Genomic DNA, 16,582 nt, shown 5'->3' on the forward strand with positions numbered 1-16,582 from the left:
TGGATTTGGTTCTAATTCGTCGTCTTGCTTTGGATTTGGATTTGGATTTTTTTACAAAATTTGACAAACAAAAGCTAAAATCACATAAATTGGGCTTTTTTTTCTTCCTAGAGTATTATTAACCTAAATAACCTTGATTTCCAGTCATTTACAGTCAATTTAGACCACCTCACAGTTTAAATTATAGTTTTCACCATTATTGGCCAAAGGTTGCAGTGATCTGACTGGTTACCAAGCGACAAAGCAGCGGCGCAGACACCACAGTATAAAGCACATCAATAACAGATTGCCACACAGCAGTGGCAGAAATGAAAAGTAGTGCACCCACCCAGTGGGGTACGGCCAGCAGAATCACAGTACTTGTTTACAAAGTGGGCTACGGCCTTAGGAGTCACAGTGCACAATCTTATTCACATTACACAGCACATAGTGCCCCTGATTCACATTACACCATAAAGTAGTGTCTCTTATTTATGTTACGACACAGTAGTGCCCCTTTTACACAATGCCCACAGTAGTGACCCTTTTACACAATGCCCACAGGAGTGCTCCTTTTACATAATGCCCACAGGAGTGCTCCTTTTACACAATGCCAACAGTAGTGACCCTTTTACACAATGCCCACAGTAGTGACCCTTATACACAAAGCCCACAGTAGTGACCCTTTTACACAATGCCCACAGTAGTGACCATTTTACACAATGTCCACAGTAATGACCCTTATACACAAAGCCCAAAGTAGTAATGCCCCTTATACAATGCCCACAGTAGTAGTGCCACTTATACAATGCCCACAGCAGTGGTGTCCCTTACACAATGCCCCTAGTAGTGGTGCCCCCTATGCAGTCCCCTTCATAGGAGGGCTCCCTATGCAGTGCCCCCAGTAGTAGTATGCCCCCCAGTAGCAGTGCCCCCAGTAGAATGCCCCCCAGTAGTAGTGCCCCCATTAGCAGTGCCCCCAGTAGTATGCCCCCCAGTAGTAGTGCCCCCATTAGCAGGCCCCCAGTAGTATGCCCCCCAGTAGTAGTGCCCCCAGTAGTAGTATGCCACCCAGTAGCAGTGCCCCCATTAGCAGGCCCCCATTAGCAGGCCCCCAGTGTAGTGCCCCCAGTAGCAGTATGCCCCCAGTAACAGTGCCCCCATTAGCATGCCCCCAGTAGTATGCCCCAAGAAGCAGTGCCCCCAGTAGTAGCATGCCCCCCTAGTAGCAGTGCACCCCATTAGCAGGCACCCAGTAGTAGTACCCCCCAGTAGTATGCCCCCCATTAGCAGGCCCCCAGTAGTAATGCCCCCAGTAGCATGCCCTAGTAGTATGCCCCCCAGTAGTAGTGCCCCCATTAGCAGGCCCCCAGTAGTAGTGCCCCCATTAGCATGCCCCCAGTAGTGGTGCCCCCAGTAGTAGTGCCCCATTAGCAGGCCCCCAATAGTAGTGCCCACAGTAGTAGTATGCCCCCCAGTAGCAGTGCCCCCATTAGCAGGCCCCCAGTAGTAGTGCCCCCATTAGCATGCCCCAGTAGCAGGCCCCAGTAGCAGTGCCCCCAGTAGCAAGCCCCAATAGTAGTATGCCCCAAAGTAGTAGTGCCCCCATTAGCAGTTCCTCAGTAGTAGTGCCCCCATTAGCAGGCCCCCAGTAGTATGCCTCCAGTAGTAGTATGCCCTCTAGTAGTAGTGCCCCCATTAGCATTCCCCCAGTAGTATGCCCCATAGTAGTATGCCCTCCATAGCAGGCCCCCAGCAGTAGTCCCCCATAAGCATGCCCCCAGTAGTAGTATGCCCCCCAGTATCAGTGACCCCATTAGCATGCCCCCAGTAGTATGCCCCCCAGTAGTAGTGCCCCCAGTAGTAGGCCCCCAGTAGTAGTGCCCCCATTAGCAGGCCCCCAGTAGTACTTACCTGAATCCCCGCTCCTGTCTCCGTACACTCTGCTCTACTCTGTTACGCGTGGAGGGAGGCGGAAGACGGAGCTCATGAGTGAGCTCCAACCGTCTCCCTCCGTGCAGCAGCCAATAAGAGTCTGCCTGACTCTCATTGGCTGCTTTTACAAACACACAGCTGCCGCTGGCGGCTGTGTGTTTGTGTCTGTGTAGGGCAGACAGCTATCACAGTGGTCTGCCCTACACTAGAGGAGCCCTGACGTTGGATTCTCTCGCGAGAATCCAACATCAGGAGGCTGCGGCTCGGCCTCTAACGGGGATCTGAGTCAGGCAGGGAACACTTGAACAGGGTTCGGGTGGACTCGGATCCCCTATGTTCAGAGCGATTTGGATTCCACAGAATCTTTACCGCTCATATCTAAATATAATTATCATTACATGCACATAGGTGTTTACATTGGGAGCTCTCCATTAAAAATACAATGGGGCCTATGTAAATAGGCAAATATAGAGGATACAGTGGCACATTCCCACACTCACCTCCATATATGGTTTTGGACTGTTGCTTAGAACAGCTGACAGGGGCGTGGCCAGTGTAGGTGTCAGGGCGGAGCTAGGTCACACATGCATGGCAATGATATTAGTTATTATCATACAGCCTGTTGTACCACTCCCTGCTCTGAAATCCTCTGTTACCTCTGAGGTGCTAGGGGACAGTTCTGCTCTGCGTTTTAACAGAGCTGAGATATAGTACATGTAATAGGCCAATGTTAGATATGGCATACTTCCCAACATTTGTGACTGGAGATGCGCGCCCGAAAAGGGGGCATTACGAGATGGTAAAGGAGGTGTGGCCTAATGGCACACCCCCATTTACATCACTAAAAGGCGTGCCCAGCATCTCCGAGATGCTGGGCTGCCCCCGGATGCTGTGAATAGATGCTGTGCTCTGCATATCCGCTGCTCTGCTATGCAGAGCAGTGGTGTATGCTTCCCCCAACTTCCCCCTACCGCTGGACACTGCGGCCCGCGGGTGGGACAGTGGGACAGTCCCAGAAAAACCGGACTGTCCCGCTGAATGCAGGACAGTTGGGAGGTATGGATATGGTGCTGTCTGCTCAAAACTGGGGCTCCATTGTTCTTACATTTTGTTGCCCAGAACAGTCACCAAATAACCTCACTTCAATGTCCTGTTTGTGTACAGGCTATTACAGAGACTATAGGGGCTGAGAAGCTGGTGATGGTTGGTATCTCAGGAACAAGTGAAGACCCACAAGGATCTACTAGATGGGGAGATTGGGCTTTCTGTAATAAATGTTGGGCACAAAAGATCTACAATCCTGGGCTCAGGGAAGACGCTCATCCCCTGTACTTTCCATACGGGGTGATGGGACATTCTCACCTTGCTGTTATCAATTTATCTTGCTGTCTCCTGTTTGTACAATGATCTTTGGGAGTGTCAGCCAGGCAGGTTCCACAGCTAAATAACATTGCAAATTTCTTCTAACTCTTATACCCTATCCCACCAAAAACCCAGCTGTGAGCACTGAGCACAGAGTAAGCACGGGTCAGAGCCAGGTTTTACCCCTTTTACACCAGCAGCTGGACCTGAGTTATATCCCAGGTCCGGCATTACAGTGGACTTTTGAAGCTGATGTATTCTCCAAGCGTTACTGAAGCCAGGCCAACCCCTGGTTTGAGGAATGACCCGGGTCATCGTGACTCTGGTCATGCTGTTTATAGTGGACCGATACTCAGTTCCTTTCTGATATCAACTCTGGTCGTGACCTGGGTTAGATTCCTCGGTCACTTGACTTGGGTTATTTTTCCAGGACCATTTTCCACTCAGCAGTGACCTGGATCGACCCGGCAATAACCAGGGTTATTGCAGCAGTGGGAAAGGGGTATTCATTCATACCAGTAAAATTATCTGTCTCATGCAGGTACTGCTGGCATCCCACCCCAACAGCAGAGAGCAGCTGGCAGTAAAACTGGTGAAGAAGAGGACACTACTCAGGGGCAAGAACCCTATATTTATAGAGCGGGACATCCTGCAAGTCACTGGCAACAGCACTTTCTTCACCCATGGCTATGCAGCATCCCAGACCCCGGTAAGAGTCTCTGTATCTGTCATAATTGTAACTAACTTCTGAATATCACAGCTTCTGTAATATAAGACAATTATTTTACCATTACTGGACCCCCGCATAATTCCAATGGCACATATTGTATGACGCATTATTCTGACACAGAGGTTTATTATCCTAATTCTGTACATTTGTGTAGTATCTGGGATCCTTCATCCCGTGCTCCTCACTGTCCAGCACTGACTCAATCACTTACCCCGTGTCCTGTGGGCATTATATATGTAGAGGCCCATCTCAGACAGAAGATGGGCTGTATACAGCGTATACATTGGGCTCATTCACATCACTAGTGGTGACTGAGTATTACTGATTATAATCTGCTGTGTGTCAGAGTAATGTCCATAATGTAACTTATATCATACTCTCTGATTCCTATACAGGAACACATCATATTCATCATGGAGTACCTGAGTGGGGGAGATCTATACCAGCTAATAGAGAAGAGTGCCCCATTAGGTGATGCCACTAGCAGGTAAGAAAGAACGTGGGTATATTATTACTATTATTATTATTATTGATATGACAAATAGTAACATCAGTGTTTCCATCCCTGCACCTGGGCTGCAGTAGGACCCGGCCTATGCGGCCTAACAAATCCAGGCTGGGCCTTTATAGGTGTCCATGGTGACAGGTCTGTGTATAATACAGAGTCTCCTGGACACAGGGGCTCCATTGTGTTACTCAGCTATACAAAGAGCATGGGCGGGATGCATCAAGGGCAGAAATGTGGTCGAAAATGTGCATTTCTCATATGCACCTAGCCTCGGAGGGCGCGGTGGGTAACGACATCTTCCTGTTGGGATTATCAATAGGAGCCCATGGGCTTCTCTCAGCAGAGTGCTGAGAGAGGTTTCCAATTGAATCCTTCCCAGCATCCTCCACAACACATGCCAGAGGGGCTTCTGGGTCAAAGACCCGAATGTCCCTCCTTCGCAAAGGGATGCTCGTACCGACAGAGTGGTCCTTTGCGGTGATCGTCATGCATACCAGCTATACCAACACCAGCATGCATGCGATGACCGGTGGAATGCATCGCGAGTGCAATGCATCATGCATCCCGCCCCATGTGTGATAATAATATGTCACGTGTCACTCTTATACTCTGATACTATATCAGGGGGAATGTACTATCTCATTATTGGTCATTTTACTTTAAAAATATTTGCTATTAATATTTATGTTCTTTCTTCCTCATCAGATTTTTAACAGCAGAAATCCTTTGTGGGCTCCAATTCCTCCACTCAAGGGGCATTATCCATAGGTAACTCATTATTTCTAATGATCACATACAGTAACCCCCTATATGCAGTTACAGTATAGCTATTATGTTGCTGGGGGTCAGGCTATAGAGAAGTGTCGCTGCCCTTTTCTGCAAATGGGGGATCATTCATTCTTGAGTTACATGATATGTAGGGCGAGGTTCTTGTGACTGCTTCACACACCCTCTTATCTCCCTCTTTATCCAACCGCATACATAGGGGCCTATTTATCATAGATTTCCCCTGAAAATACAATTTTTTAGGTGGTACCTGCAAATATTAAGTAACCCCTGAATGTATGTATAGGGAATCTCAGCACATATTGGGGATATCTGCTGCAATCCCCCAGTTTAATCACAAAAGCAGCCCCCATAGGTTTCTATAGGTTTATATGGGGGCTGCATACTGTATATGCCGATTTTACCAAGCTCTGGAATGTGAAGTATTCTGGAGCTTGGCCCCAGTAGCTAACACCATCTTCAGATAGTTATTGGGAAAGGGATCCATAGGATGTCTGCACGGCAATGGCTGCCACTATAGATATAGATAAGAAATTATGTTTATTAGGTCTAAAAGCTGATAACTAATAAATAGGCCCCATAGTGACTCTATGCAGCTGTCAGTCACAGTGATTGCCTCCCTACAGTCACCATGTTTTACACCACTGATCCCTTTTTCCCACTGTGTCGCTGACATGGTTCTTATTGTGTCTCTGGGAATCTTTCTCTGTAACAAACAAAGTTGTACAGCTGGTAGCTGTCTGACAGGCAGAACTTACACTCATTCTCCTCACAGGGACATCAAACCAGAGAATGTGCTCCTGGATGCTGTTGGCCATGCCAAAATTGGTGATTTTGGCCTCGCAGTTAAAAACACCAATGGCCAGAAGATATCAGGAGCTGCTGGGACGGTGGGTTACATGGCCCCTGAGGTGAGTAACAGATTAATTGGCTACAGGCTTCTCATACTGTATCTCCATTTCACTATTAATCGGACAACATCTTGGTTCTTAATGATATCTAAACACAGGGTCTTAGTCAGGGATGGATGCAGGGTCTGAGTCAGGGATGGACGCAGGGCCTGAGTCAGGGATGGATGCAGGGTCTGAGTCAGGGATGGACGCAGGGCCTGAGTCAGGGATGGATGCAGGGTCTGAGTCAGGGATGGATGCAGGGTCTGAGTCAGGGATGGACGCTGGGTCTGAGTCAGGGATGGACGCAGGGTCTGAGTCAGGGCCTAAGCCAGCATTGTGTGGTATTGCACAGCTGCAGGGAATTAGCTGTGCAATACCGTACAGCTGATATACTAATGCAGCAGGAAGCGTCTTGTGTACATAGAGGCCTCATGACAGCATCGCATATACAATTGCTGTGCCCTAAGATGCAGCATCAGATGTTCTTCAAGACAACCTGCAATCTGAGTAACCCTGAGGTTACTCAGATTGCCCCTAGCAGCTGCGTAGTCGAGGCCAGGAAGTTTGTGTTGGAAGACGCAGACCCTGGCCTCAACACTCTTACAATAATGGGACAAGACATGGAGGCTAGCTCCACCCACTCCCCACCCCCAAATGGCCGCAGCCTGTGAATCAGGCTCTAGCTTTGGGGAACTGTGAGAGATCTTGCAGTAGAGACTGGCGCCTGTGTAGTACAGATCCTGCTCATGCACCAGTTTTCTAACATCGCAATAGTACACATACCATCGGGTTTGCATATTACTTTGAATCAGGACCGCAATGCAGATGTTTGCGCAATTGAGCAATTATCGGAATCTGAGCATGTATCAAGTTCCATTACCGCCAGCTGTCTGAGCGACTATTTTCTTGCAGTGTGATTGACAGGCCGGGAACATTTGGGGGGAGTAAAGGGGGAGGCATTTGGTGACCATTTTGGGTACATGTCGCTGTCTGTGATCCCGTACGCAGAAAAATGGTTCTCAGTTGCCGTGGACACTCTGTGTGACAATAGGGTTACTCAGGACTCCTATAATCGACTGATCTATGACTAATGCTGGGTCTTTGTACAGTCACTTGGATTTGTGAAGTCACCGGTGGGCGGCTCAATACAAATCTAGGTGACTGTGACATTTGCATATTCTTGCACAGTCGCTGTGTACACATTTGCAGCACGATTAGGGTCCATCTCTGAATCAGGTTATAGTCCAGAAGAATATTTTCAAGAGGAAGAGAAGTGACACAAAATTATATAAGTACAGACTAATATATCCAAGTAAGCAATGTTACATAGGGGCTGATGCAGAGGTGGCAGCTGTTGCATTCGTACTGTAACTGAGATTTCAGATGCAGCGGACTTGTGAAAATATGTTAATGACTCAGCCGCTGTCTTGTGTACAGAGATGCCCACCGGCTGGCGTCTCGGACCCGCCGCTTACATACAATAGCCCCAACATCGGTCCCAGAATTGAACTTCTGAGCAACCCTACGGTGTCTCATAATGTCCGTCTCAACTAAGAGGCCGGGCCCAGTCCATCTGCAAACAAATGCGCAGAGACTGACTAGGAGGGGCCCAGAATACGGTGGTGACATGCCTGTGTTTTTGTATCTTCACACCCGTTACCTCCCCCCATCGTTACTAATCAATCACAGTATGTGGAAAAAAATCGCTGCACTGCATTCACCTCTGTATTAGGCCCATAGTCACATAGGGGTGTAATTATTAGGCAGTGAAGTGGAGTTTTTGGCCAGAGAAAGAGGCTATCACTGCTTCTTCCTATATAAGATGTCATATTGCATATCACTGTGATATGCGGCAACATGGTGTGGGAACATTGTTATTTATGAATAGACCCAAGCATTGCAATGTTCACTTAGCATAATTATGTAGAGATGAAAAAAGGGAAGAGGGCCCTGCTCTCACGATCTTATGATCTATAGGGGATATGGGTGGACACAATAGGGGGCAGAGGGTAAAGTAGAGATGGGCAGAGACTATAGAGGTAGTAGGGAGGGTAGTAGGGTAGAATGAAAACAATACATGTAAAGTCTGGGAAGCAGGTGAAAGACTAATGGAGTGAGGGAGGGAGTTCCAGAGGTTAGGAGAGGCCCAGGAGAAGTCCTGACTGTGAGAGTGGGAAGTGGTGATCAGGGAGATTAGCAGAGAGATGAGGGTGGGAGGAAGCATGTGAGGAGATGAGGCTGGAGATGTAGGGAGGAGAGGTGTGGGTGAGAGCTTAGTAGATGAGTGAGTTTACATTAATAAAAACCTTTTACCAAAGAGTAAAAGCCTATACCAGGAATGATTCAGTAACAATATATAGTAAGCAGTACAGTGTATGAATGGCTTCCACAGGGTATTCATTCCCCAAATGAGTCTTATGACCTTGTGGTACATTCAGTCAGGGAGCTCTCACCCCTCTTGATGTTCCCACTTCCATATTTAAATAGCTTCCAAAAAGATGGCCAAGCTGTCCTTCCTCTGCAGTCCCCCAGGTGTACTTCTGCACGCTGCAGCTTATCCAGCGCTTCCTGTGACATAAGCGGCTGAAAGTATCAGTAGCTTCCCCGTCACTTGTGTCTTCTGTCTTCCATCATTCACAGAAGATTCCACTGACGAGTAATGCTGCCAAGTCTCTCCACCCACTAATGTGCCAGCATCACGCTGCAGCTCCATGTATACCAACTGCTGACTACTCTACTGGGCACCACAGCTTTATGTACATGATCATATTTCTATATAACAGTAACCATTGCACTTTCTCCATATTTATTGCTGTGATTGCCTCATTTGCCTCGGTGTTTGCTTTGGCTCTCTAGTATAATATACACGGTCATTATTTATCATAACAGTTATTTTAATTTAGTAATTGATTTCCCTCATATAAACCCTCAGCTGAATGCTGTCTGTGTAATTGCCTGTATATGTTCATTGATATTCTTCCTTCCATCAGATGTTTCATTGTGCACAAAAAGGAGAGCTGTCAGCATAACCCGGTGCCTCCTGCCAGGTTGGACAATGTACTAATCATCTGTTTCTCCATCATGTTTTTACAGATGCTTAGAAAGAAGCCGTATGATGCCATGGCAGACATTTTTTCCTTGGGTGTCATGGTATTTGAGATGGCCACAGGAGACCAACCCTTTTACTGTGGTGAAGAGTCTGTTGAGGTTATAAAATCTGTCCTCAATGATAACCCAGTCTACCCAAAGGAACTCAGTCCTGGCATCAGTAACATCCTAAAGCGAGTGAGTATGCAGTATACAGGCTTATCACAGGGTCAGGAGATTATACTGTCACAGGGGAAATAAGGCACAGGTCTGAGAACATACATTAATACTAATGAATACACTCCCAGCAAATGTACAGCCATGGCCAAATGGTTTGATTGACACAAGTATTGGTTTTCACAAAGTTTGCTGCTTCTGTGTTTTTGTCAGATGTTACTATGGTATACTGAAGTAAAATTACAAGCATTTCATAAGTGTCAGGCTTTTATTGGCAATTACATTAAGTTTATTTATGCAATGAGTCAATATTTGCAGTGCTGACCCTTCTTTTTCAAGACCTCTGCAATTCGCCCTGGCATGCTGTCAATCAACTTCTGGGCCACATACTGACTGATGGCCGCCCATTCTTGCCTAATCAATGCTTGGAGTTTGTCAGAATTTGTGGGTTTTTGTTTGTCCACCCGCCTCTTGAGGATTGACCAAAAGTTCTCAATGGGATTAAGGTCTGGGGAGCAGGGCTGTAACTAGGGCTCCGCAGGACAAGCGGCAATGTTCAGGCCTGTTAATTTTCTGTTTATTATCATTCTCACTTCTAGCTTCCTCTTATTTCATCCAAGCATTTTCTGGCCTACCCCATCTCTTCCCTGGTCCTTTCCCATGAGGCCTTTCCCCTTTTTTTGGGTGCGTTATGTCCCTATTTGAAAAATGGGGGGTGCTAATGTCCTTTCTGGCTCAGGGCACCAAAAAGTCTAGTTACAGCTCTGCTGGGGAGTTTCCTGGCCATGGACCTGTTCCCCTAGCCACTTAGTTATCACTTTTGCCTTATGGCAAGGTGCTCCATCATGCTGGAAAAGGCATTGTTTGACACCAAACTGTTCTTGGGAGAAGTTGCTCTTGGAGGATGTTTTGGTACCATTCTTTATTCATGGCTGTGCTCTTAGGCAAAATTGTGAGTGAGCCCACTCCCTTGGCTGAGAAGCAACCCCACACATGAATGGCCTCAGGATGCTTTACTGTTGGCATGACACAGGACTGAAGGTAGTGCTCACCTTTCCTTCTCCAGACAAGTGATTTTCCAGATGCCCTAAACAATCTGAAAGGGGATTCATCAGAGAAAATAACTTTACCCCAGTCCTCAGCAGTCAATCCCTGTACCTTTTGCAGAATATCAGTCTGTCCCTGATGTTTTTTCTAGAGAGAAGTGGCTTCTTTGCTGCACTTCTTGACACCAGGCCATCCTTCAAAAGTCATCGCCTCACTGTGCGTTAATATGCACTCACATCTGCCTGCTGCCATTCCTGAGCAAGCTCTGCACTGTTGGTGCCCCAATCCCGCTGCATCAACTTTAGGAGACGGTCCTGGTGCATGCTGGACTTTCTTGGGCACACCGAAGCCTTCTTCACAACTATTGAACCTCTCTCCTTGAAGTTCTTCATGATCCGATAAATGGTTGATTTAGGTGCAATCTTACTAGCAGCAGTATCCTTGCCTGTGAAGCCCTTTTTGTACAAAGCAATGATGACTGCACGTGTTTCCTTGCAGGTAACCATGGTTAACAGAGGAAGAATAATGATTTCAAGCACCACCCTCCTTTTAAAGCTTCCAGTCTGTTAATTCTAACTCAATCAGCATCACCTGTGTTAACGAGAGAATCACTGATATGTCGCCAGCTGGTCCTTTTGTGGCAGGGGTGAAATGCTGTGGAAATTTTGGCCCTCATTCAGAGCCGCTCGTTAGCGGCAGTACGCTCGTTCCGAGCGATGTTTGCACATCTGCGCATGCGTACGCTTTTTAGTACGCATGCGCGAACCAGTCAGTGCGGCCGAAAATCGTTTGTACGCTATATAGCGAGTGCCTGCTATTTTGAGTGACAGAATGAGGCGTATGTGGGTGGTAACAGGGGAAGGTGGTTGAAAATGGGGAGTGGAGATCCGAACGCAGGCGTGCTTAAAGGTCAAAACGGGCATTTTATGGGTGTGTATATTTAAAACAGCAGCGTCATTGACCACGTCACTGGATTATTTTAGAGCCAGAACTGCTCGCAAATTTGTGGTAGCAAACACCAACCACAAGAATAGCGAGCAGTTCATACGCTGGTCGATGTACTCGATTAATCTAATAAATAGCGGACATGACGTAGGATGCGTGCGGCCAGGGGGCGTTTTTAACAAATAAACAAGCGTATGTTTTGCTCGTTCGTTCAGACTTAGAGGTGTGAACAGACTGCAATGTGCGTACGGATCATTTGAATAGCCACCCCTTGTTTTTAAACGAACGACCGCAAATAGCGAACGGCTCTGAATGAGGGCCTTTGTTTTTGGGATTAAGGAGCTCATTCAGACCCACTTGCTAAGATGCAAACGTTCGCTGCTGCCGATGGTATGCAGTGTGTATGCATTGCAGTGCGCATACCTTAGCGAAAGCTCACAATGTGTTTGCTCACTGCGCATAGACAGCCCAGCAGAGTGAGTGACAGGGGAAGCAGTTTGTAGGTGGTAACAGGGGCTGGCCATTAAAAACAAGGGAGTGGAGGTGCAAACACAGGCATGCCTGAGCATCTCAACTACATTTTAGTAGTGTGCATAATTATAAGACAGCATCATAGTACACGTCACCTGGCTTGTATTTACACAGAAGTGCTCGCAGTGCTTGCGGCAGGGTATGGTCATGTACCGATGGTTGGATACACTTCCTGGGCATGATGTGCACAAGTGAGGATCTTAAGACAGGCTGGGGGATGTCTGCATACACTATGTGATCGCTCTCTAAAGCTGCATACACACACAACGATTTTTTTAATGATTATCGTTAAACGATATCGTTTAACAAAAATTGATGGCAAAAATCGTTCACTTTCTGAGTCAAACGATGAACGATTATCGTTCATGCGCGTTCACGTTTGTAGTTTGTCGTTCAGTCAGACTTGTCAACTCAACGATTTTCATTAAGGGAATATGCAAAAATCGTTTGTAGTTCATAAAAATCGTTCATGACACTTAGTAAATGAACAACTTTAGTAAACGATTTTAGTACATTTTTCAAGGGAAAAAATCATTTACTCAAATCGTTCATTAAAAAAATCGTTGTGTGTGTATGCAGCTTAAGAAATACTGGGCGTGCAAATGCATTGCTGTGCGATTGCACTGCCTACGCAATTTGCATACACATCTAGCGAGCGGCTCTGAATCAGCTCTTAAGTTCATTGTCATGGCAAAGAGGGACTTTGCAATTAATTGCAAATCATCTGATCACTCTTCATGACATTCTGGAGTATATGCAAAAACTGAAGCAGCAGACTTTGTGAAAACCAATACGTGTGTCATTCTCAAAACTTTTGGCCATGGCTGTAGTTGTAAGACAAAATGTAATATTTTATACATGTCATCCTGAGAATAAAGTAGCATAAGGAAAAGGTATGACATTGGTCAGCTAGTGCTTATCTACCATTAACACTCTATACTTTTCTGTTTATTCCTTTGATAGTTCCTATGCAAATCCCCAGAAAGAAGGCAGCGACTATATATTAACATCAAAGATCATCAGTTTTTCTGGCCCATTAACTGGGAAGACCTGGAGGCTGGCAGGATATGTCCCCCATTCATAATGCCGCCGGTAAGTATATGTACAATATAGGAATGTACACAATATGTGCTCCATCATACAGTCCTATTATCTCATAGACAATGCTGGTGATCAGGAGAGATGAATGTTATAGTACAAATGGTCACACAAATGCCAATCTAGAGGGACAATGGACCTGATTCATTACAGATCGCAACTGCAACAGTGTATGCAGATCGGCCGATGGTGCGTACTGCGCATGCACTGCACGAGTTAGCATTGCGATCACACTGCGTTCACCTTCACAGATAGGAATCCATCGCAGAGTGAGTGACAGGCCGCGAGCATTTGGGGATGGTGGCGGGGGAGTGGTTGGTGAAACGCAGGCGTGTCTGTCCATTTTCATGGGCGTGCATAAATTAGCCACTGCAACGACATACACAGCTTGTGCACACACTGCGTGCGATGAGGTTAGCAATTTCTGAGTAAGGTCAACCCTGCTGTAATTGTGCGTGAGGGGCCGATGTTACTCGGTAGCAGTAGGCATCTCTATGCTGGCTGTGTGATGGCATTGAGATAACATTCATTAGCATATTCTCGCAGCGGACAAGTACATGCAATCTCTTACTTGTCATCCTTGCTGGATCAGGCCCACAGTATGGCTAAATGACTGCAGTAAAAATGTTGTGGCCAAATGCAGAATGTGGAGAATATTTTGTAGAATGTTTTTGAAATTCAATTGTAAACACATGGACAGTATATGTTTATTATCAGCCGTATATGTTACTTTCAGCCAATTTATTGCAATCGGTGGCAAATGCAGAATTTCTAGAGGGAGTTTAGAAATCCTTGATTTTGAGCGAGTGTGGCCAGTCCATGGAGAGGGCATCATTAGCACTTACACTGTGTCATACAAAGGGCCTGATTCAGCAAGGATCGTAACTGCGAATGCAATAGTGATTATGCACGCAGACTCACTGCGATAGTAGTATGCTAATCCATTGCGATCACTATGCCATCGCAGAACATAAGGACGCCCACTTTACCTTACACACATACATATGTACTGTTTAGTACGACTGCAAAACCATCTGTACTATTGAGTATCATCGCAGCCTCACGCACACTTGCACAAGCTCTGACCTTACTCAGGAATTGCTAACTTCAGCTCACGCTATGAGGCCTCAGGCTGCATACGGCATTGCAGTGGATAATTTTTACACGCCCAGGCAACGGCGTTCCAACGCACTGGCACGCCTGTGTTTCGCCAACCACCTCGCGTGACCACCCACAAACGGCACTTTCTATCAATCACTCTGCAATGGATCTGCATAGTCACTGCGATCGCAGTGTTCAGTTCACACACTGCGTTCCATGCGCAGAATGCAACGATCGGTCGATTGCGTAAGTAATCTCAGATGCGATCGGTAGTGAATCAGGCCCAAAGTACTGTGTGTGTCATAATTCTGACATATAAAGGGCCAGCAAACATAGTTAACCCATTAGATGTGGCAGTAGGGCCATCCTGCCTGAGCTGAATGTTTTTATTTCAGATGTGGGCACAATTCCAGAGTATTGGAGCAAGTCCAGGAGTCTAGGCGAGCAGCAGAAGAACCTAGCACTGCCCTGGGCATATATGTACACATTAGTTTCCTTGTGCACTTGATTAATGATCCCTATAGATGGTCTGTAGTAGTGCACCCCTTAGTGCATGTTTTCCAGATCTCCTAGTTGGTGCACAGGTGTATTTATTTCTGGCTGACACATTAAAAGATCCACAGATGGTGCTGACCATTTCTGATACTGAGAAGAACATGCAACACTAGTATAATTCTATTAGTTTACTATTTCTATTGTGGTCATGGTGTGGGCTGGAGAGGGGCAACCAAAAAAACCCTTGCATTTGCCTATGGCAATATTCTTCCTTTCACATGCAACATGCATTGATATTGTAGAAGGGTAAATCCAAACTACAATGTAATTATACAGCAACCCAAAGTCAGTGAGGCATCTAGTTACCATTATAAATATATCTGCCACCTAATGTGCAGGTTACAGTATTATCTAATATTAATATACTGATTGCTTATATAATCACACAACATACAGGTATAGCATAATATTAGTAAGCAGAGTTTGCACATTACCTAATTATTTTTCATTATGACACAGTGACAAAGAGCCCAATTACTGTGTATTTATTTTGTGTTTACATGATGGATCTGATTTGTCTCCTGTTCCTAGACCCCAGTTACCACCTGTGAACATCATAAACTGGATGACTTGGTACCACCTCAAGCATCACGGGAGCCACCAATATCTAAGGTGGAGGAGCGCCGGTTCCGTGGATTCTCGTTTGTAAGTGACCGGTGGAGAACCATGGACAACCAGTGATCGGCATAACATCCTGCCTGGTTCCATCACAGCAATTTTCACCTGCTGATTAACATCAAATACAGCAATACCATCTGCTGAATACCAACAATACAGCAATAACACCTGCTGATTAACAACAATACAGCAATAACACCTGCTGATTAACAACAATACAGTAGTAACATCTGCTGATTATCAACAATACAGTAGTAACACCTGCTGTTTACCAACAATCACAGTAGTAACATCTGCTGTTTACCAATAATCACAGTAGTAACATTTGCTGTTTACCAACAATCACAGTAGTAACATCTGCTGTTTACCAATAATCACAGTAGTAACATCTGCTGTGTCCTCCTCAAGTCTGTAGCAGCATTATTTCTTGCACCTGGATAATCTCGGCATTCCATAAAACTGGCATGTTAGTTGCAGCAGCAGTTCCTCTGTACTTCAAAACTTGGGACAGCAGAGGTAATATTTTTATATACAATCAACTCTATTACAGTATTTGACTAAATTATAACATTTAGATTGTAGAATGATTTGCTGTGTACACAACTCTGTATTTGCTGAGGTCCACCAGTCACCAGCATCTCTACACCCTAATCACACCATGTACAGGATGTGTATAATGGTGCACACCCCAACACAATATACCACATTATAGTGACACTGATGTATCTATGGTCAATATTCCAACAAAATTACTAATAGGAAATAAATGTTCAGTATTATCAGATTACAGAATACATTATTTACCCTAATTCAATGACTGGCTACTCGTACTCATAAATCACAGATATAAACAAGCCTATAATCTAGTCCCATGTAATAAATTGTCTGCTCGACAGATGTAAGATAGAGAGAGAAGAACTGTAAATATATATTACTACATTGTACATAAGACCTTTCCATACTATGGGCTAAAGTTACTAAGAGTCAGTTTTGGTTGATTTTGCATTCTTGTGCATTTTGCTGTCTTGTGTGCAAAGTGGAGATTTACTAAAGTAAAAAAACGACGCAAAACCAACCAGAAATCTGACTTTACAACAGTTTAGAACATTGGACCAACAAATGATACTTTCACATAGACGACTATAGAAACTGAAGATTTACTAACAGTCGGTTTTGAAATTGACCATTAGCCGTCCACAAACCGACTGAAAAACCTGAACTACTAATAGT

At 45.5% G+C, this 16,582-nt stretch overlaps 1 protein-coding gene across 1 annotated transcript; it reads left to right on the forward strand.

The window, feature by feature from the left end:
- Positions 1-4,419: 4,419 nt before the first annotated feature.
- Positions 4,420-15,415, forward strand: LOC148517510 (protein kinase C theta type-like). Its single transcript, XM_088478582.1, has 5 exons — positions 4,420-4,493; positions 6,076-6,211; positions 9,287-9,478; positions 12,944-13,072; positions 15,266-15,415. Exons 1-5 carry the CDS (start codon positions 4,420-4,422, stop codon positions 15,413-15,415), a joined length of 681 nt encoding a protein of 226 aa, XP_088334708.1.
- The last annotated feature ends 1,167 nt before the right edge of the window (positions 15,416-16,582 follow it).

The sequence above is a fragment of the Taudactylus pleione genome, unplaced genomic scaffold (assembly GCF_031769625.1).
Source record: "Taudactylus pleione unplaced genomic scaffold, aTauple2 ptg000215l, whole genome shotgun sequence".
In the NCBI taxonomy this organism is placed as follows: Eukaryota; Metazoa; Chordata; class Amphibia; order Anura; family Myobatrachidae; genus Taudactylus; species Taudactylus pleione.